Raw genomic sequence first — 22,667 nt, 5'->3', positions numbered from 1 at the left:
ATAAAGGGCTTAATAATGTAGGGTGTCCGGCCTTTTTGCACAAATGTCCGGCCAAACTAGTTGGTCAGTCCGGCTATTGGGTTTGGCAATGTGGCAACCCTACCTATAACAAACAAGAATACTCAATGCCATAAGTACTTAATAACGAATAGTTAACTTGTATGTGTATAATGTAATTGTTTGGCTGAAAGGGAATTTCCAGGGCCGTAAAACAACACAACAAAAAAAAAGCAAACAAGACAGGTGTACGATCGTGCTACTTTGTCTAATAACATTCGCCAACAGAACCTGAAAAGCACTCGGATTGAATGCACTAATTGTTGGTTGCATCTGGATGCATGCGCGGAGCTTATCAAGCGTCACGCATACCTCGTTTCAATGCATTGTTACCAGTTGCGTTACTTCAGTCACAGTGCGCGGTAAACATTTACTCGCGACGCACGTCCGATCTTACGAGTTACGATGAATGGGACGAGTTTCGCGCCTTAACTTTTCGAATTCGGTTTTTGAATGCGTTGACGTTTTATTCTCTTTTCAAATTGAGTGTTCGTTTTTTAAAAAATACTTTTTTTTTGTGGATAAAGTGTGTACGTTTTGTGTTGTGTAGTGGATTTAATGACGTGTTTATAGTGACTTTGAATTGATTGTTTGTTTTGGATTATTGTATCTAAATAGATTTATATGAGGTAAGGAAAATTCAATATATATATTTTTTCTATTATATTTTTATGACTTTTATTGTTGAAAACATATTTGAAATGAAGTAGCTTCGCAGTTTGTTCGCTTATCTTTTAAATTATGCAAAGGATTTTAATGCAGTTTTCAGCAATAGATAGAATTGAAGAGAGTTTGTATGTATAATACATGTAAACCCATGCGAAGTCAGATAGCTAGTTTACATATAAAGCCATATAATAAAATAAAGTAGCCCGTTGAAAATAAAGTAGCTTTAAAAGTAAATTAAAATGGTTTTTATGTAGAAATACATATTATAAATATACGTTTCTCACATTGTTTATTTTATAATATTTAGAATTGTAAATGTATTAATATCCAATAATACCTTACATTATTATGAACATTTTACGTACTAATTTCCACTGCATTCGTATTGCAGTGGGTTGTATGAAAAGTCTAATAGATGGCGCTAGTATACAGTTATTTAAAGATAAATTAATTTTACTGTGTTTACATTCTGAAATGCTTTGTGGAATAATTAATATTATTGTCTGGACGTAATATTTATGTACATAATATAGTAGTCGCAGTGGTCGAAATTAGATTAAAATTTTAAGTCTTAATAAGGTTCTATTACCAATAAATATATACATATGTGAGTATCATAATCATTGTAATATGTGTAATATATTTTTTTTAATTTTAATATAAGGAATAAGTCTGTACTCCAACATAAATAAATGGCACTTTTCGTAAAAAAAAGATGTAAAGTTTTTGCTTCACTTAAAACCCTAGCACATTATATTTTAAAAATTTAATATTTGCTTTTTTCCTATTATTTTTTTATTTTAATACATTTATTAATAGTAGGTGTTTTAATAGATTATTTATTATTCCATTTACAACAGATATTTAAAAGATTAATCTCCATCCATAATTTCCATTGATGCTTGGAGAGAGGGGATTGTTAGCAATGGGAACTACAGGCTATATTATTAGCAAATATACCATGTCAGTTAAATGAACAGGTCTGCCCAGGAACCCTCCTACTAAATTCCTGGTGAATTCACCACGTTTGGCTAACTGACGCGACTTCATATTCATCACGTCATCCTCCAATGGTGCCCCGCCAACGTATACCGTTATCGCTGGAGGTTATGGCATTCCATATTGATATATGAAACAATATTTTAATACATAGCATTTGAAGTCAGTGGTCTAACTTTTTAGCACACCATCTTACTTCTAAAGGTTTCAGGTTCGATTCTTCGCACGGCACAAACGTTTGTATTCATTAGTATGATTACTTGTATCAGTCTGGGTTTTATCTAATTATATTATGTATATGTTTAGAAAATAAGTATGTATGTATTTATATCAGTTGTCTAATATTCATAACATAAACTCTGCTTAGCTTTTGCGCTGTGTGAATTGTCCTAATTATTATTTATTTTGCTCAGCGCTCAGTACTAATAACCTCTCTACATCTCACCTATTGTTATCATATCTATGTGCCATAGATAAAAGGAATAATACCGCCTACACATCTTTTTATACCCGTAAGTAATACAGTGACATAAAACAAACATCATCTTAAATGAGAGGAGAACAAACTTTCAATAAAAAAGATATTAAAATGTAGTCAGTATCAAAAAAAAAAACGATCAAGATGCTGCAAGTTTCAAGTTATACTATACAAAATATCACTGTGTATATATTTATTATTGAACCTTATTGCCTTGCAATAACAGCTAATGTTGTAGTTTGGTGGACGCAGAAATATGTTTGTATACTTTTTTGTTTGTAAACAGGTTTTGATGTTAGGGATTATAATTAGGGCAGGTGTTCAATGAGCTGTGTAGATTTCTTTTTGGTTTCTCTGGATTCAGTTTATTTTTGGTTCGGTCAAGTTGGGAGACGACCACTTTGGTTATGTACCGTTGAAAATGCAACCGGTTTATAATACTGTGGTGTGGATCATTCATGTTTGACAGTAAGATATATGTATTTTGCATAAAGAAATTAATATATAATTTTGATTATTGTCTAAAATTTGTACAGAACTTACAAGAGCCTAACTACAAAAAATGTATATATATATAGATTCATTATTACTGAACAAACATACTTAAAGAACGACTTTTGTTTTAATCTATTCCATGTAAAGAGACCTATTCTTCCAAAACCATTGTAAAATAGTTTCCAATAGTAATGCAAAATAATTGTTTGTTTTTTGTGGATAAAGTCCAAAGAAATGTAAATGATTTTAAAAATTCTTGCAAAGTCAACTTATTGTGTGTTTCATTTAAAAAAAAGGTTAGAGATATCTACAACAATAAAATTTCGATAACTTTGGGAGCGCAATGGTATGACAAATTGGCTCATTCTTCAATGACAAAAATACAACCAAAAGAAACCTAAAAAGATTTTTGTCACTGAAATTTCAAATTCACTGAACACAAAAATAATAATGGACTTCAGAATAATATAAAAAAATACTTTTAAAGACATTTACACACTAAAAATGACAGTTACTAAAATATATTAAAAAATGCTCTAATTTTCCATAAACGAATACATATATCTAGTGAGTGATACTCATGAATACAAATGTTTGTATTGTCAGGGGATCGAAACCAAGATCATCAAAAATAAGGCCATATGTTAAATAGCTAGACCACCAATATAGTTGATTATATCAAATGTTCTATAGTGAACATCTTCGCTTTCTATCAGCTTACATATTTTAAATTACCCAACGGATCTTAATGCAATTTCAGCAATAGATAGAGTAATTCAAAAGGAAGGTTTACATGTATAATACATGCGTGGTATAGTATAGAATTATATTATTATTAGTTATAGAATGTACGGTAAAAAAAAAATTTCAAATTAGAACGTCCTTTTAGTTCTAACCATTTACAAAAAGATACTTTGTTCCATAGAGATACAGTTACTATCTATCTACAAAATGTTCTAATTGTGAATAATAAAAAAATATACGTGCTGTTCGTGACAAAAAATTTAGCATACAGCCTCCGGTTTCTTGGAACTGTTGCAACATCTTTCCTCACTCACAGATTCTGATAAGTCAATAACCCTTGTCTATTAACGCTCCTTCATTTAAATGATGCTAATATACTTGGCTTGGTTATGACATTTTTTATGTCTTTCTTTATTTTCTACATTACCCGACTGCTGTAAGATGAAATATTACTATCCTATTACAAATAATAGAGTATTTAACCAGAGGTAGACTGTAAAAAGTCGTCTGAGTGGGGTAGGTATCCCGATCATATTGATGAATGGCAGTCTTTCACCGCGCGTGTTTCCAAAAACTTCTTGTTATGTTCAACCACATTGTGGAAACACCTACCAGCAATGGTATTTCCGAACAGATACGATATTGAAATATTCAAGATAAGAGCTTGTTCCTTCTTAAAAGGCCGGCAAAGCACTTGCAATTCTCCTGGTGTTGCGGGTGCTCATGGGCGGCGGTAATCGCTTCCCATCAGGTGAGCCGCAAGCTCGTTTTTACCTATGCTATAAAAATAACCCGTTTTCGTCTATTTCTATTTAGCCGCAAAGCAATTTGCTTTGTAAGCTGTGTGGTTTGGCTGGGTTATAGGGTGCGATTAGGTAGTTAAATTACAGGATATCACTTTATCTGGTGGTACGGTTATGTCATGCAACAATCATCAGATCAAATGACCAGAACAGTACTTGCAATGAGAACCCAGCCCAGAGGACGTGGTAGACCGGCAGGGTCACATGGATTTCTGTTATTAACACGATCCAAAAACTTAGGGACCTAAAAACGCCCTTGACGACGGGGGACAGAACGTACTGGCGAAGTTTGACAAGTCCACCCTAAATAAATGGGATGAAAGCCAGGCAAAAGAAAAAGAACGAAAACATATGTTACAAAGCTATACAGCAGCTTAAGTAGGTGAAACAGATGGTTCCACGCAGTCGACTTTGTACGGTTTTCAGGCAAACTTTATGTGACAATATATTTAAAAGAGCCACACACACGTTTGCTCGTTCTTCTTGTGATGAGTCTGCGTTACGAATAAGTGGTAGAATCAACAAAATGTGACTATTCAAAAATGCTTGTTAAGGTTATTTGAATAAAGATTTTTTTCGAACTACTCTAATTCTGTAATAGGGGATTCTGCGATAGGGGGCGAGTGCAGATGGCACTTCCGCGGAAGGACTTATGGAGCGGCTGAAGCCCAACTCTCGCCTGACAGATACCACTTCTGTCTGAGGGCACCGCTAGGGGTTCGAACTTTGACTCAGACCGTCGTAATTTCGATCCCCGTTTGAATTGGATAGGGGATCGATCGGAGGGGTTACAGAATATTTTTAGTCTACTTTATTTTGCTAATAATGGGTACACCAGTCCCCATACGTCTCATTACCCTTATCTAAAAACACGAATGTATTTGTGGCATTTTAATCATTACTTTGAATATAACAATAAATCATTAGGTGGATAATAATGATGTTTAGCATTCATAAATCTATAATCGATTGTATTCTAACATATTCCTATATGGGGGCACCATAAAAATTCTTAACCACTTTTTATGTGCGACTTAAAATCGCTCTTGTGACTTTTGAAATAAAGTCTCCTGTTTCTTTTAAACGGCAATCACATACACCCACGCGAAATTTAGTTGCCAAACGAGATTCTATAGACTATGTTGTTACAATAATATACGTTGATAATATAACCGTTACCGCTATAACATGAGATCTTGATTCTTAGATTTGTCAAAGTAATGTTTGAATGACGGAGCTCTGTTTACATTGGGTACCTTTAAGCTTTGTTAGCTAATAAGGAATTGGGAAATACCTTATTCATTTGGCAAATAAATACGTACTTACAATATTTTGTAGGTACCAAAGGAGTATTTATATAAATGAGTCGTAAAATGTTTCATTATGTGAGACTTCTATTCAAACAATAATATAACGAGGTAATATAAATTTTACTATTTAACAGTTTGACATCACGCAAAATGTTACCTTTTAAAAAATGTTAGAAAAAAGAATGTGTGTCCTTTTAAAGAATGTGAAGTTAAAAGAGCAATATACAAGATGTAAAGTTGTTTAAAAGAGAAGCACAGCAAAGTCTTGCTTGTTCTTCTTGTGCGGTGAATAATTGTTCGAGTAAAATAAAAAAAAACTTTATTTAATTTTTAATTTAATTATACAAGTAATTATATTAAATATTTTATAAATATTATTTCTATTTCTAAATATAAATAATATTTATAATAATATAGAAAAGTGAATTGTTTATTTATTCCTAATTTATGTCAGTGGTCCATAGGTTTGATCCCATTACGGTTTACTACCCTAGAGTAGTAAACTATAGACCTCTAAGCTTAGAAGATTGAATCCGACCGACAGTAAACTTTAAAAACTTTGTTTGACATACAAAGTTTCTTTTATCATTAACCCTTCGGTTTAATTTGTAACTGTTATAATTTAACCTGTATACTGAACTAGATAGTAGGTAAAGAAATATTAATACAAAAAACTTATCGTTCATAAGCGCTTAAAATGTCCTACATTAAGAAATGACTTTTGATTTGATTTCTTTAATTGTATGTTATACACCATTCACTGTCTGCCCTAACTGGGATTGTAGTCGCGATGATATTATATTGTCCTTATTGAACTCAGTTGGAAAGGAATGTCCGGCCGGACAACCGAATATTTGACTAATGGAACGGAAAGGCTCATTGAGGTTGACTCATGTAGTTACGATTATTTCGTGTCTGCATTTTAATTGTCTCATTAATTAACCATGCAATAAAAATTTACAATTTTATTGTCTCCATTAAGACAATTGAAGATTCAGTTTTAAGTAATAACATTCGCGAAAATCATCTAAAGTAAGATTAAAGGCGTCGACGTCTGAAAATGTAACAATAATAACCATGGACAATTCACTTAGCACCATCTAGTCCCAAGCTAAGCAGAGCTTGTGTTATGGGTACTAGACGACTGATGGGATACTTTAATACTTTTTTGTGAATACATAATATATGTAGAAAGGGGAAGAGGGATTGTTAGTAATGGGGACACTTTACACCATTGCTAGCAATGCACCATGTCAGGACAATCTGCACGCGGTTCTCCTGGAAAATTGTCACGATGAATTTGCCACGATTGGTTGACTAACCTGACCTCATATTGATCTCTCATCTCTCTCGGCGGATACTAATAGCGCGGGTGGTTTAACCATTCCATTATCATCTATTAAAAAATATATATTCGTGGAAAACATACAGACCGATACAAACAATCGTACTAATGAAGACAAGTGTTTGCACTGTATGTGAGGAATCGAACCCGCGACCACGGAAATAAAACAGCGTGCTCAATCACTAAACCACTGAGGCAGATGTACCTTTGTCTAACTAATGTCTGCTCTCAAACACATTGTTTTCTAAGTGTTTATTTGTGCTATAGCAGTGAAATTACAGGGTATGTAGCTATTTTTTTTTATATAGCAAAGGGATAAACGAGTTTGCGGCTCACCTGATGGTAAGCAATTATCTCCGTCCAATAAGCACCCACAACACCAGGACAATTGCAAGTGTTTTACCGGCTTTTTTATTAAACCTTCATAAAGGAGCTTACTCCTTTGAGTAACGTCTTTTCTTGAAGGTTGAACATCGTATCGTTTCGGAAATACCAATACTAGAATATGATTGTGTTTCTGCGTGGCAAATAGTTTAAAGTCATGACATCTTAGTCTAAGAAAGGCAATACATGAAAGATACGATGGACATGCTAATAGTGCTGTTCATGTACCGTATGCGATGATGTCTAAACTTCATCAAATAGGCCAAATGAACTGGTAGTCTCCAGCTTGTCTGCTATTCCATTAATATAAAAAATACTCCTCGTTTCCGGAGACTCTTGCCCTTCTACAGCACATGACTGAACATTGGTAAGTGCGTAATTAATTCCTTTCTGTTGAAATTCATTATTTCATCAAACCGAGTCGAGTACCAGTACAGTCATTCCGGTATTTTAATGCAGGATAATTGACAATTTTCCTGCCATTCGTAGTTTTAATTGGGTTGACGACGATTCAGTGATGTTTTATGTCAAAAACTACGAGATGTTTCGATATTGAACATTTTCTACTCGGGTACTAATTTATTTATTAAAATAAAGGTAGCGGACTCAATAATAGTATTTTCTCTCAGACAACTATAGGGCAATCAGAGATTTATGTGGGCGATGCGTTATCAAAAAGAACTATGTAAAAATGGAACTATGAATCATTATATATATTATAAATAAATGTTATACACTATCACTCACTTAGTTTTTATACTCAAGAGGTTTCAGCTTTCAATAAATTGCTATATTAGGACTATAATAATGAAATTGACATAATAAAATTACAAAATTTTCTAAAGACATTATTATTTTATGTCAATTTCGATGCAATAATGGATGCAATAGTGGATATTCCACAATTGGCGAATGATTAAATCGCTACTATCGAGTTGTATCGTTAGGCCGATTAATATTTATCGAACTAGTATTTCAACGACCGGTTTATTGAGTCTGGGGTCTGTAACGAGTCTAGTGTCACCTTGTCCATACCTTATAGTATTTCCATCTTTTATGGGATGTAAATGCATTAGCTTTTTCCACTTGGTAGATTCTTGGGATAGGTGGAATGAAATGCATTTCACATTATGATTAAGTAATTTTGCTTCTTAATACATTCCCACGCAGATATTATATGATTTATAATAATTACATAATCATTTAACTAGCTGTGAGAGGTTAGTTATTTATTTATTGCAATATTATCAATGTTATTATATTTAAAATTGCAAAAAAGCTGGCCGTCTAATAGAAAGCACGAGAATGTATATGGACAGTACCATTAATATCTCAAGGAGATGTCTCATGCATTGCTATTATTGTGACTAAGATATATATATTTTAGCATACCGATTTACTTCCAATATTCGCGGGTTCTATTCCTTGCACAGTACAAACATTCATACTCATGAATGTTTGTAGTGGTACAGGTATTTTATATATATATATTATGTATGAATTTACCCAAAAAGAACGTTTGAGTATTTATATCAGTTGTTTAGTACAAATTACACAAGCTCCAGGAGAAAAACAAGGTACTAAATGACGCTGTGTGGATTGTCCTGGGTTATTTATTATTGTATTTGTACATTAATTTGTATGATTTCCTAAGCAATGTAACACTATATTTTGTTCATCTATACGAAAGGAATAACTAGGAAAGATAGTAAAGCATGTTATGTCTATCAATGACACAGCAATAAAAATTCCGCTGCCTCCAAAATCTCTAAGAAATAAAAACTAAAAACATTTGATAAAAAGTAGTTATTGTGTGGATTCAGCGTAGTACAAAAAGAAAAAAGGCGCGATATTATAAAAAAAAAAATGTTTTTTTTTTCTTTCGTTTATTCAATAGGTGAGGCAAAGGACAAAACAGTTTAAGTTTTAATGACACCTGACATACTTCAGCGTATCTCGTCAGGCTTCGGTAGCCACAGTCTTGTATTATGAGTTGTACAATTAAGCACCCAGTCCACAGACTATTTTGAACCAGTGAACAATAACGTTTTCAAGGTTAAGCAACGGAATGATTGATTGCGTGACGCCCGATGCCATCTCATCAAATCATTGAACTTGCTTTTTTAAACAAATAGTAAAATTTATCGATTCGCTAGAATTGGCCTGTAAAAGAATAAAAGATAAATACATAATTGAAATGAGATAGTTGAGATTGTATGTGAATGAATCGTTTACTACAAGGAGACTTTACACAAAGTTACTATATGGGTACTTCTGTTTAACCAATTTCAGCCTCTAATACCTTTGTGAGCTATGTCAGTAGAAGGATGGGATAGGGCAGTGGAATTACAAGATATAGAGGCATGACACCTAAAGTTACCGGAATGGCAAAATATTTTATTTTTATTTCAGGACTATTCACATAGTGGCGCTATGTGAATTGTCCTCTAGTCCCAGTGGAACTTATGTTATGGATACTAAACAACTGATACTAATACATAGTCTTGTTGTTTGTAAATGCATACATAATGTACATAGAACACTCAAATCGATACAAACAATCATACTCATGAATACAAAAATGTTTGTGTCGTGCAAGGAATCGAACCCGCAATCTTTAGAAATAAAGCGGTGTGCTAAACCGCTAGACCACCGAGACCGTCAAATATGTGGTTATCACAGCCGTCATATGATGACGTGATATCCATGCTAAATAGTGGCTGAGAATAACGACAGTATGTTCCTATAAAAAATATGAAACGAAATGTAAACACTTCATTACTCTCTTCACAGAAAAAACAGACATTTATATATACTACTAGCTGTCCCAGCAAACGTTGTTTTGCCTTAAAACAATAAAAAAAATTTAGGGGTGGACTACCCCTAACATTTAGGGGGATGAAAAATAGATATTGGCCGATTCTCAGACCTACTCAATACGCTCACAAAATTTCATGAGAATCGGTCAAGCCGTTTCGGAGGAGTATGGGAACGAAAACTATGACACGAGAATTTTATATATATATAAGATTAGGTACAAATATATAAATATTTATAAACATACAACAATGAGCATGAGAAAGAGGCAAAAATAAGCCAAAAATGGAAAAACAGTTTATTTCAGGCAATCTTAGTAAAATTATTATATTATACAAACTAAAAAAATAAAGCATTTGAAAGAAAGTATTGCTTATTATGTATGTGGATGATTGTACATATTGAAGCCGATCTAAAAACGTTATATTGCTCTGTATCTTTTTATGAATAAGAATATTTATTTCACGAAAAGCACTTTCTTCATAGTATACGAAGAAGAAAACAACATCAGTTAAGTGGAAAAATCCTCCAAAGTATTTAAGGCCGCGTCCGAATTTCGTCGAAAGTGAACTAAAGTAAAAGTAATGAATCGTCGGACACAAAAGCTTTTCATTGAAAAATACTTGCCCATTGGTCTGATAAATTAATTGACCTTATAAATCTTGATTAAAATACCTTTGCTCCGTGCAAAATTTTAGTAAAATATCCGTGTTGAGAGCACGGCACTTTCCTTGGTTTTAATTAGCATCAGATTTTGTTTTTCTAACCCCCGACGGAATAAAGAGGGGTGTTACAACTTTTAAGTAGACTGAGCATTTGCGACATAGGATCTCACTTTTATATTAATGTTATAATTAACATACTTTCACGACTATAATACCAAAAGGGGTAGTCAGTCTTTGTCAACTGTTAACAATATAGTGAAGCTTAAACATGCAACATGCCTACAATTCTTGGAGCATATAAAATATATAGTCGAATAAGAAAATTTGTTTTAGATTTTTATTCAACATTTTTGCTAAATAGAATAGAATAGAAAATCCTTTATTCAGATAAACTTAATTTAAACTTTTGAATAGTCATCAATTTATTTTAATGGTGAATGAATTCCGAATGAACGGCAGTTCATTCAGAAAGCTGCACATCACAAGAAGAATAAGCAAGAAACTTGCGTGTTGTTCTTTTAAACGATTGTTGAAAGAACCTTATATTTTTAATTCATAACGTGTAAAAATACAACTGTAAAATAATATTTATACCATACACAATATCTTCCAGGCAATATGATTATTATGTTCAGTAAAGGTACAGTAATAATAAGTATTAAAATGTTTCCAATTTCCAATGTCTAATTTAGTTTAAATAGCAAATATCTAATACCTTGATGAAGCATTAAAGGGCAAACCTGATACCGTGAAGTGAATGAGACAGGTCGATTAAATCGATTACCGCACGCCCGTGGGAAAGAATACCGATTATTCGAGTAATGTTCCGATTAATCGATCGTTGAACGCCTGCACGATAGTGCAATTATGTCTATTAGGTCGTAGAGGATGGTGTTTCTTTTAATTGGCACAAATTAACGTTTCAAGGACAAGTTTTTTTAGATCATGCATATAAAAAGTTGGGAATAGATTTTTTCGCGGATTTCTCTATAAATATAAAAATATCATCTAGTCCATTGGGACTAGATGATATTTTTATATTTATATGGTTTATTGATATTGTATCACGCCTCTGGAAACTAATTTTAAAAGGCAATTTTATTTTTAAAAACTGCAATTCTTTACTCACTTTTTAACCGAAACACGTCTTACGATTCAGGTTGCTTGGCGGTTTAGATTATTATAATTGAGATATTGATACGCAGACAGTCGACTTTGTAAGAAGTCTACCTCGATAAATGTATCAGAACTTTTTACAAACATAGAACAGAAAATCCTTTATTCAAATAAACTTAATTTAAACACTTTTGAATAGTTATTTTCTTTTCTTATACCGCTCATTCGTAAAGGAGTCTCATCACAAGAAGACCGTGCAAGAAACATGCGTGATGCTCTTTTAAAAAATTGTTGTATCTTTACATTTTTAAATCGAAATGCAAAGTATCAACTAGCACTAATTTAGTAGGGTTAAAAAATATTTTATATATATTATATATATGTAATAACATAAACAATAACATTAAATCAGTCATAATGATTAGAGTAGACTAGTCCGTATGGTTGCGCCATATAACATTACATTTTTGTTTATCATTGCATAATTATTATTAGTAATAGTTTGTTCAAATAAATAATTTAGCGTGGTACGAAACGTTAATTTTCTAAGGATTGGCACTACACTAATTCCTTTATCCTCTCCTATTCCCGCACATACCTTTGTTTTAAGTGCGAGCGAGAAGATTCGCTTGTATCGAAAGTGACATATCGCGCTCGCGCGTCACTGTTAAATTGAACGCCGAAGTTGACATTGAATTCCCGCCTTGATCGCGCTTAAGATCAAGTTTTTTGTAATTCGTGATAATTACTAAACATTTTAATCCACCGCATCGCTCTAGTGTGTTTAAGACCATTGTGTTTGTGCCATTGTTGTGAAGCAAGTAGCTGGGACCTGGAGACACCGATAGCCGCCGCACTGCAACCTACAATTCAAAGGTACTGTGCCTCCTTCCTTACCAGAACTGTCTTTCTTTGTGTTCCATCCTCACAAGCAGTTCTCAATCACCAACCTAACAGTGTATCGTGTCAATCCACGTACCCGTCAGATTATTTAGATACAGTCCACTTAAATCAAAATCAAACAATATTTATTTCACCCGCGCCGCCATTATTTTAGTGGTCCATTTCGAGCCGAATATTGTAATTATTTGGTTAAACCACACTAGATATTTTATTTCTATGTATATTTCGTACAAACGCATACAATTAATTTGTATTTTACTACCTCATTTTCTTTATTTCGTTATATCGATGTTTCTAGAATCTCGTAGGTACATGTAGGTACAACTACCTGATAGATTCATATCAAATTCCGTGTCAACTCAATTTCGCATCGTAAGTAATAGTAGGTATTTACGATTTGTTGTAATACTCCCGCATTGTTTTAACCTAACTATAGGTAAAACAACTTTATTTTTGTAGTCACCGCATTTATATTCGTAGTTATCAATTACTTTCGCGCCATTGTAGGTAGTCTATCTACCTACATATTGATATCCTCAGGCCCCCTTAGGATAGGCTGAGACGCATACGATATTATAGCTTAATATTATCGCTATCTACCGGTCTACTATTGAATAGGTTAGCGGCATAGACTTTGAATTTAGTTCGCTGTAATAAACAAGACATTGCTTACGCTGTAATAAACAGACATCGCTTTGTTTAATATAAATATTTGACAGATTCCTATCACGAGTACGTTGTGGTTTATTATTTCGTATTTTAATTGTAAGTACATTGTGTACTGCCGGCTCTCGTTGCCCGCATCGCACCGCATTGCACCGCACCGCACCGCACCGCACCGCACCGCACCGCACCGCACGTAACTTGTGTAGGTATTTATCTGTTCTCCACCGCACCGCTTTCTTATATATTTATTAGTACAAACAAGTTTTTGTATTTATAGGTTGTTCATCATGTCGGATGTCAATCAGTTACCCCTGTTACTCGCTAAAAAGGATTTAATGTTTTCTCGCATACAAAGTATTACAGATAGGACTCATAATCTTTCTAGTGAATATGAAAGAGAAACATTCTTGTGTGAGATCGAAACAGTTGACAAATTACGCTCGGATTTCGAAACTATGTTAGATAAAATAAATACTTTAGAATCTAAATTGAATCCTAAATATGTTATTAATTATCAACCGCTCATGGCATTTGATGATTTGTATTGCCGTATAAAACGAGCCGCAAGATCGCTAGAGGTACCGCCTGATGTCAAACATCATCAGCATAATAGGGATGAGGACAGGCCTCGTCTGCCCCCCCTACCAATTCCGGAATACTCAGGAGATCTGAGATCCTGGTCTTTATTCTATACAGCTTACAAAAGCATAGTTCATGACAATCCTAGATTGTCAGATTCGGAAAAATTACATTATTTGATGGGTAAACTGACAGGTAAAGCTCGTTCTGTATTTGCCGGTATAAACCCTTGTTCTGAAAATTATAAGGTCATTTTAGATGCTTTAATTAGTAAGTATGAAGATAAGAGACTGCTCGCATCATCATACCTAGATCAAATATTCGAAATGAAGCCCTTTCATTCATCAAATATAAATAATTTAGAACAATTTCTCGATAAATTCGCAACTTCAGTATCCGCGTTAAATAACTTAAAAATTAATAATCTTTCGGATTTTATATTTTTGTATACCGCGTTAAAGAAATTAGATTCCGAAACCGCCCGCGCTTTCGAACTAGATAAACGAGGATCCGACATCCCATCTTTCGATACATTAGTGTCATTTGTGCGCGATCACATTAAAATATTGCAACGCACTTCTTCAAGCAACCAAGAAGTTACTAAGAAAGTTGTCGATCGTCGTATGGATGCGGCATCGAAAGTTATGCAACATAAATCTACATACTCTTATACTACAACCGCTAATCCGCAGCCTAAGTGCTCATTGTGTAACATACAACATGAACATTTATATAAATGTCCAGGTTTTCGAAATTTAACGCCTAATGATCGTTTCCGATTTGTTAAATCTAATTCCTACTGTATTAATTGTCTAAGTAAAAATCACCGTGTATTTAATTGTAACTCAAATAGTCGATGTCACAAATGTGACTCAAAACATCATACTATGCTCCACTTTGAGCATAGTAATGCCACCTCCACCGCGAACATACTCAGTGGTAGTTTGGTCACAGCGACTACGTCACGCGTAGTGGATCTATCGTCGCACTCGTCGCACACGCAGCCCGCTGTTGGTGGCGGCGGCGGCGGCCGACCGGCTCCTTGCACGGACCGCGCCCCGCACTCACCCCCGCCGACACCCGTCGTATCCCGCGCATCGGAAGACGTAGCATTATGCACGTTATCAGACAATGTTAATAAAAATATGCCTCGCGTACCTACTACCGTATTGTTAGCCACCGCTCGTGTTTTAATGATCGATAGAGACGGTAACGAACATTATATTAGAGCATTATTGGACAGTGCTTCTCAAAGTAATTTTGTAACTAGGGATTGTTGTAATCGCTTGGGATTGCAATGTATACAGAATACAACCTTTTCGATTAAAGGTATAGGAGGGACAACAAAGGCCACACAGGGTTCTGTACATATAAAATTCTTTTCACGGTTTAATCGTAATATTAAATTTGATATGGAATCCTTAGTTGTAGATAAAATAACCGAACGTTTACCGACTGTTAGTGTCGATATTTCATTATTTTCAAATTTTAAAAATTTGCCTTTAGCCGATGATAGTTACGCTACTCCTGGGAACATTGACATGTTAATCGGTGCCTCAATTTTCCCGCATTTAATATTGTCCCGTAAGGTTAAAGGTCAACCCGCATACGTCTCGCCGTATGCTATTGAGACCGTATTAGGCTTTGTTATTGTAGGTTCAGCTCCCGCTAGATCAAATACCGATACTTCCGTGTCTAATATGTTAGATAATTGTAATTACACTACCACCGCGCATTGTTGTGTTACCGAACCCACGATGGAATCCGTTCTATGTAGATTCTGGGAAATGGAAGAGGTGAATGTTACACCGATTCTCAGCCCGGACGACAAGGAGTGTGAAGCTATTTATGCTGGCACTACCACTCGCGAGGACGACGGTCGTTATACCGTCGCGCTTCCCTTCAAGGGTAATGCACATTCTCTTGGCGACTCGCGTCGATTAGCCGAGAAATGTTTCTTTTGTCTCGAACGCAAAATGCAGGCTTCGCCTGAACTCAAGCAAGCCTATGATGACGTCATTACGGAGTATTTAGATAAGAGTTATATTTCACCCGCACCCGTTAATGATGATAGTAATGCTCCTTCGTATATAATACCGCACCATGGAGTTATTCGAAAAGATAAACTCACGTCTAAATTGCGCGTCGTACTCAATGCTAGCGCTAAAACTAGCACGTCCGTATCTCTCAACGATCTTCTTTATAATGGACAGAATTTACAACGCAATTTATTTGATATTATAGTTAACTTCAGATTATTTTCAGTAGCTCTCTCTGCCGATATTAGGCAAATGTTTCTTTGCATTCGTATTAGAGAGAGTGACCGCAGATTTCAACGCATATTGTATAGATTTTCGCCTGACGAACCTCTCCAGGTTTATCAGTTTAATCGCGTTTGTTTTGGACTCAAATCGAGTCCGTTTCTTGCACTGCGTACTATTAAGCAGTTAGCCACCGACGAAGGCGAATCGTTCCCAAAAGCTAAGGAAGCGGTTCACACCGGTCTGTACATGGATGATTTAGTATATTGTCTAGATAGTGAAGATGAGGCTATCGTCACAGCTGCTGAGATCATCTCACTCATGAAGGCCGGACAATTTGATCTTGTCAAATGGACGAGCAATTCGCAAGTAGTTTTAAATTCCATTCCGTCAACACATCGACTTTCATCAGTCGTAGAATTCGATGTGTCTGATACGCATAAAATTCTGGGTCTGTGCTGGTCTCCCAGCTCTGATTTATTTAGTTTAAAAATTTGCACGCCCGCTGAAAAGTGTACAAAACGCACCATTTTATCTTGTGTCGCAAGATTGTGGGATGTAATGGGTTTCGTAGCACCCGTTATATTATTTGCCAAACTTCTTGTCAAAGAGTTATGGTTATGCAACTGCGATTGGGACGACGCCCCCCCGGAAGTTATCGTCAGACAATGGTCACGTTTCAGGGATGAGCTCCCCAGTCTAGATCAAATTAAATTACCGCGCCATGTTGACATCACAAAACGCAGTGTGGTGAACATCATTGGCTTCGCAGACGCTAGTGAAAAGGCTTATGGTGCTGTTGTGTACTTCCACGTCGAGAATGATGGTGTGAGTACTGTGCATCTTATAAGTGCAAAATCTAAGGTTGCACCCCGCAAGGTCGTGTCGTTGGCCCGACTCGAACTTTGCGCAGCGCTTTTGCTCGCTAATTTAATTAATAATATTGTTACCGCTGTTAACAACCGCTATCCAATTAATGCAATACACGCATTTTCTGATTCAACAGTTGCTTTATGTTGGATCCACGCATCGCCCCACAGGTGGGATACTTTTGTCGCGAATAGAGTTTCTAAAATTCAATCTCTGCTTTCACCGCATAATTTTTATCACGTGTCTGGTTCGGACAATCCAGCCGACTGTCTATCGCGAGGGCTTACTCCTGCCCAAATAATTCACCACCCCCTATGGTTCAACGGCCCGCAGTGGGCTAAATCCACCTTTTCGGAATGGCCAGTCACCGCTTTCAATCCTTCTGCTGTTATGGACCCGCCTGAGGAGAAGAAACTCTCCTTTGTTACTCGTACACCGCCAGAAGAATCTGTTTTCATCGCTCTGGCAAATCGCTTTTCTTCTTGGTCCAAGCTTCTTCGCTGCGTAGTTTATATCTGTCGTTTCGCAAAATTATTAACACCCGCACATATTTTAAATTTTACTCCGTTGAAATATTTGCCCGCCGCAGAAATAGCTGACAGTTCTTTGATTTCACGCCACGCATTATTAGACAGATTAGTGCAAACGTTCTGGAAGCGATGGAGAGCGGAGTACCTGCACACATTACAATCTCGCGAAAAATGGAATACACCCGTCAATCAGATTACTGTCGGAACTGTTGTAATTGTACGTACTGAAAACGCGCCACCACTTCATTGGCCTTTAGGGGTTATTGAAGAGGTCTTTCCGGCTTCTGACGGCGTAATTCGAGTTGTTCGTGTAAAAACTGCAACCGGCTCTTATTTGCGCCCGGTTGTATCTGTGCCCCTTACCTAGACATTAGTTTTAGTTAATACGAGTTCTAGGATAAGGTTTAGTTTATTTTAAGTTTCTATTTTTACTTTGAAGGCGTCCCTTCAAGGCGGGGGGGAATGGTTGCGCCATATAACATTACATTTTTGTTTATCATTGCATAATTATTATTAGTAATAGTTTGTTCAAATAAATAATTTAGCGTGGTACGAAACGTTAATTTTCTATAATTCCTTTATCCTCTCCTATTCCCGCACATACCTTTGTTTTAAGTGCGAGCGAGAAGATTCGCTTGTATCGAAAGTGACATATCGCGCTCGCGCGTCACTGTTAAATTGAACGCCGAAGTTGACATTGAATTCCCGCCTTGATCGCGCTTAAGATCAAGTTTTTTGTAATTCGTGATAATTACTAAACATTTTAATCCACCGCATCGCTCTAGTGTGTTTAAGACCATTGTGTTTGTGCCATTGTTGTGAAGCAAGTAGCTGGGACCTGGAGACACCGATAGCCGCCGCACTGCAACCTACAATTCAAAGGTACTGTGCCTCCTTCCTTACCAGAACTGTCTTTCTTTGTGTTCCATCCTCACAAGCAGTTCTCAATCACCAACCTAACAGTGTATCGTGTCAATCCACGTACCCGTCAGATTATTTAGATACAGTCCACTTAAATCAAAATCAAACAATATTTATTTCACCCGCGCCGCCACCGTACATGTAGTATTATTAGTACTGCCAGTTCACGAATAGGACAGATGAGCCAGCAAATTAGAACAATGAAACGATGTCTGTGAAGAAAACTGTATTTACTGGCTAAAAGTGATAAGTTAAATGTATATATTCAGATGACCTTCAAAAGGAAAAAACGTAGTACACGACCATTGAAAAAAATTGCTATAAAAAACAGAACATCAAAATATACAAAAATTTCAGAGAACACTGATCGATGATAAAGTGCATTGTATGGATATGAAACTCTTTAAAGCTCCGCGTCTGAAGAACTATATGGTTTCTTTGCCTTTACTTATAGGCTGTTAATAAGATTTTGGCATTGAAGTGCAGTTGTTAGGTTTCCCTCCTCGAAGGTATTGAAATTCGAGACGTATTCGAGTAAATATTGAAAACTTGATTTGTCAATTAAGTAATCATCAATATATAGAGATATTCAGGAATACCAATAAGAGAAGCTCTCTCAATAGTTTGGGGTTAGATGGCGCTGTGTGAATTGTCCTGTGTAATTATTAAGACCCGCCGTTTAGTTGTGAGAATTTCAAAAACAGATAGATATACAGGCATTTATAATATTAGTATGGACTACAGACAAAGCAGACAATTTATAGAATAAAAAGAAAAAAGAAATATTTATTGCCAACCATTACATTGTCGCATACAAGTACATATAAGCCATTACTAAATATTTAGAATCTAATATCTATCTCAATCTAAGAAGACCTAGATATATTTCGATATAGATCTATTGTGCTCGATCTTTTACAGAATTTGTTACCTAGACCTGTCAGGGAAAAGAATTGAAGGATATTCTTAAGAGCGATTATTTTTATCTCCTCAAACTTTCCAAAGGAGATATTTCGTTTATGCATGAGTGGGCTACAACCACATAGGATGTGTAGTGGCGTTTCCTCTTCAGCTTGGCAAAATCTGCAGACACACTAACACAATAATGTTACAACAACATCCTATAGTAGTAGGTATGTTGCTATATTTAACTACATAGTGCAGCTCTTGTCTGCCGTAGACAGTTGTTTGCTTTCTGTGGGGCGACCTAGTATATCACGCAATGCAACGGCATTACAATTCTCTACTAATTTAACATGGCGTAAACAATTTGTTTTATGTAAATGAAAAACAAGTAAGTCCACGGTAATAAATTGTAACCGTCGTCTGTATGTATCACACATATCACGTTATCATCCTACGCCCATGGTACGACTGTTTATGGAAACCGTAATTTCACTCTTTATATCACCATTCTAAAATACTAACTACAAAGCTAGCCGTTATGGGTGAGACAGAGGTACACACGGAGTCGACTTTATTCAAAGTCTACCCCTATAAAGAATAATATTCAAAGTAAAGATAATAATTAATTCAAATATAACAAGAAAATTTCATAGGTAATAATAATACTATAAAAACAACCTTAAATCTTTATGAAATTAAAACTAATATGTAAGCAAAGGTTTTCAAATTTTTAATAAACTAAGTGCTGGTTTTATTTCAAGAGGTAAATTCTTTTATTTGCCATAAAATTATTCGTCTTGAGAGCTGGTTAATAATAAAAATAAAGTATATTTAACACGAAAGTTAAAAAACAATACTAAAGTAATCAAAGATTTAAAACTAAATTCTTGGTTAAAAATTACCAACGATATTGCGTAAACACGCACATAAAAAAGACACTCAAATTTCTGAGTCGTTTGAAAATTAGCTTTAATATACAGATAGACATAAGTCTCCCGGGTTCCTTATCAACTACTTAACCAAAGAACCCTAAAACGGAATTGAGTTTTTTTTGATATCGCTAAATCCGCCATAAATCCTCGACAATATAGGAGAAATACGTCGAAATTTTCGCCCCCACCAATCAGGGTAAATTGCTTATTTTTCCACCGAGCCTTGTTAGCTGCGAAGTTGTTATGCCGGTGTAAAAACGAAATGGGAGCGGGCAGCGTTTGTAATGCAATTTGCATAGATACGCGGTGCCACCGAGGTTTCAAGAAAAACACGGCTTGTACACACACGGCCGTCCAATTGCACGAACATGTCCACTTTATTTATTTATATACTAATTATTGCACCAGATACATTGCACAATTGACATCAAAATTAACAAAGTAATAGGGTACAAAAGGCGGCCTTATCGCTTAAATATTCATACTCATGTCCAGTTTACTAATAGTTAATTTAATAACCTAATTAATTTTGCAATCAATTAAAATTTCAATCTTCACACGTTTTATAAGGTTTATCATATACTATTACATTTACAAATCGTAATAAAAAAAAAATTACGACGGCGTTGCTCTGGCGGTTTAGTATACCGCTTATTTTTTATGGTCGCGGGTTCGATTCCTCGCACGGCATAAACATTTATATTCATGAGTATGATTGTTTGTATCGGTCTGGGTGTTTTGTATGTATTTACAAAAAAATATGTTTTTGTATCATTTATCTACTACCCATAACACTAGCTTTAGCTAGCTTAAATTGGATGTAGAAGATGCTGTGTGAATTGTTCTGAGATTATTATTATAGGCTATAGAAAGCTGAGAAAACTATCTTCCCTTTAGAAGAGCATATCAACTATTCGCATCTTTATGTGAAAATAATTAATACTAAGATATTGCAATTTTTATAAATTAAATTCTTTGTATAAATAAATGTATGGGTGAATATACAACTGTATGTAATGATGTATAACATGACACGTTATTTTATCCTCGTATTCTTACACGATGTGTAAAATGCAACACATGTGGGGTACATAGGTTATACACTCCAAATTGCTGTTTTATACGAGATTAGAGAATAAAGAGGAATGTAAATAGCAAATGTATATATGATTGTTGTAGACTACTAGCCTGCGTCTCCTTTATAAAAGATCATATTGAATAGATTTTGTTTGAATACTAGCTGTTTCACACGCGTTAATATTAATAAAAAATGAAGCCTATGTGTTATTCTGACGCATAAACTATATTACTGTAAAATTTCATCAAAAACCGTTCTGTTATTTTTCCGTGAAAGAGTAACTAACATCCATACTCACAAACTTTCGCATTTCTAATATTATTATGCTTAATTGTGGAGTATTAGGCTGCATCTCCTTCATTAAGTATCATATTGAATAGAATTAATTAAATATCTATCACTATATCATTTATGGAGTTTACAGTAGAGTATAACCTACTTTAGATTATTACTTTTGTACACATTTCATTCTAAATAATAATAATATCTCAGGAAGTCACACAGTGCCATCTAGTTCCAAGCTAAACAGAGTTGGTGTTATGGGTACTAGACTACTGATGTAAATACATACATACATTTTTTTAAATACATACATAATATACCTAGAATACACCCAGAGCGATACAAACAGTAACACTCATCAAAAGAAATATTTGTACCGTGCGAGGCATCGAACCGGCTACCATCAGAAATGAGACGGTCTGCTAAATCACCTAACCCTTCAAATTAATTTCCATAAGACATAGCTTACATCATTATATAAAACTCACAAAACTTTGAAAATCCAGGCAAAGGATAAGCGGATAACTAGTATTTTAAATAGCGCCATATTATTTCAAAGGACCTTTATTAAGCTCTTCCTCTCAATATGGAATGAAATCTCTCAATCCATATTAGTTGATATATGAACACGCCTCAAAACATGTTCTATAATAGACTTTGAAACAATCATTTCGTATAATGACAGCAATTATTTTGCCTCTACGATTCAGTAATCAATATACTGATATAATGATCATATTACGGCATACCAGGTGTTATTTTTGATATTCCTCTCTACAGAATTAATTTTATATATGATAATGATGATAAATTAAAAAAAAATCTTAATTTTTGAGAGGGTTCCAAAAAAAGTGGGG

General features: G+C 34.9%; 2 protein-coding genes across 4 annotated transcripts in view; both read left to right on the top strand.

The window, feature by feature from the left end:
- The first annotated feature begins 327 nt into the window (after positions 1-327).
- Positions 328-22,667, top strand: part of LOC131841544 (irregular chiasm C-roughest protein-like) — an 87,085-nt gene continuing 64,745 nt past the window's right edge. For all 3 annotated transcript variants that reach the window (XM_059189860.1, XM_059189858.1, XM_059189861.1), the window contains exon 1: positions 328-686. The gene's annotated coding sequence lies outside the window, so the exon portion shown is untranslated. The remainder of the gene's footprint in view (positions 687-22,667) is intronic.
- LOC131841588 (uncharacterized) lies at positions 14,918-18,058 on the top strand. The gene is made up of 2 exons (XM_059189909.1): positions 14,918-15,284; positions 15,537-18,058. Exons 1-2 carry the CDS (start codon positions 14,918-14,920, stop codon positions 18,056-18,058), a joined length of 2,889 nt encoding a protein of 962 aa, XP_059045892.1.

Source organism: Achroia grisella, unplaced genomic scaffold, assembly GCF_030625045.1.
Source record: "Achroia grisella isolate CSIRO2021 unplaced genomic scaffold, CSIRO_AGI_Agris_v1 utg1847, whole genome shotgun sequence".
Taxonomy (NCBI): domain Eukaryota; kingdom Metazoa; phylum Arthropoda; class Insecta; order Lepidoptera; family Pyralidae; genus Achroia; species Achroia grisella.
Note: the sequence above shows the minus strand (reverse complement) of the source record. Positions and strands in the feature narration are given on the sequence as shown.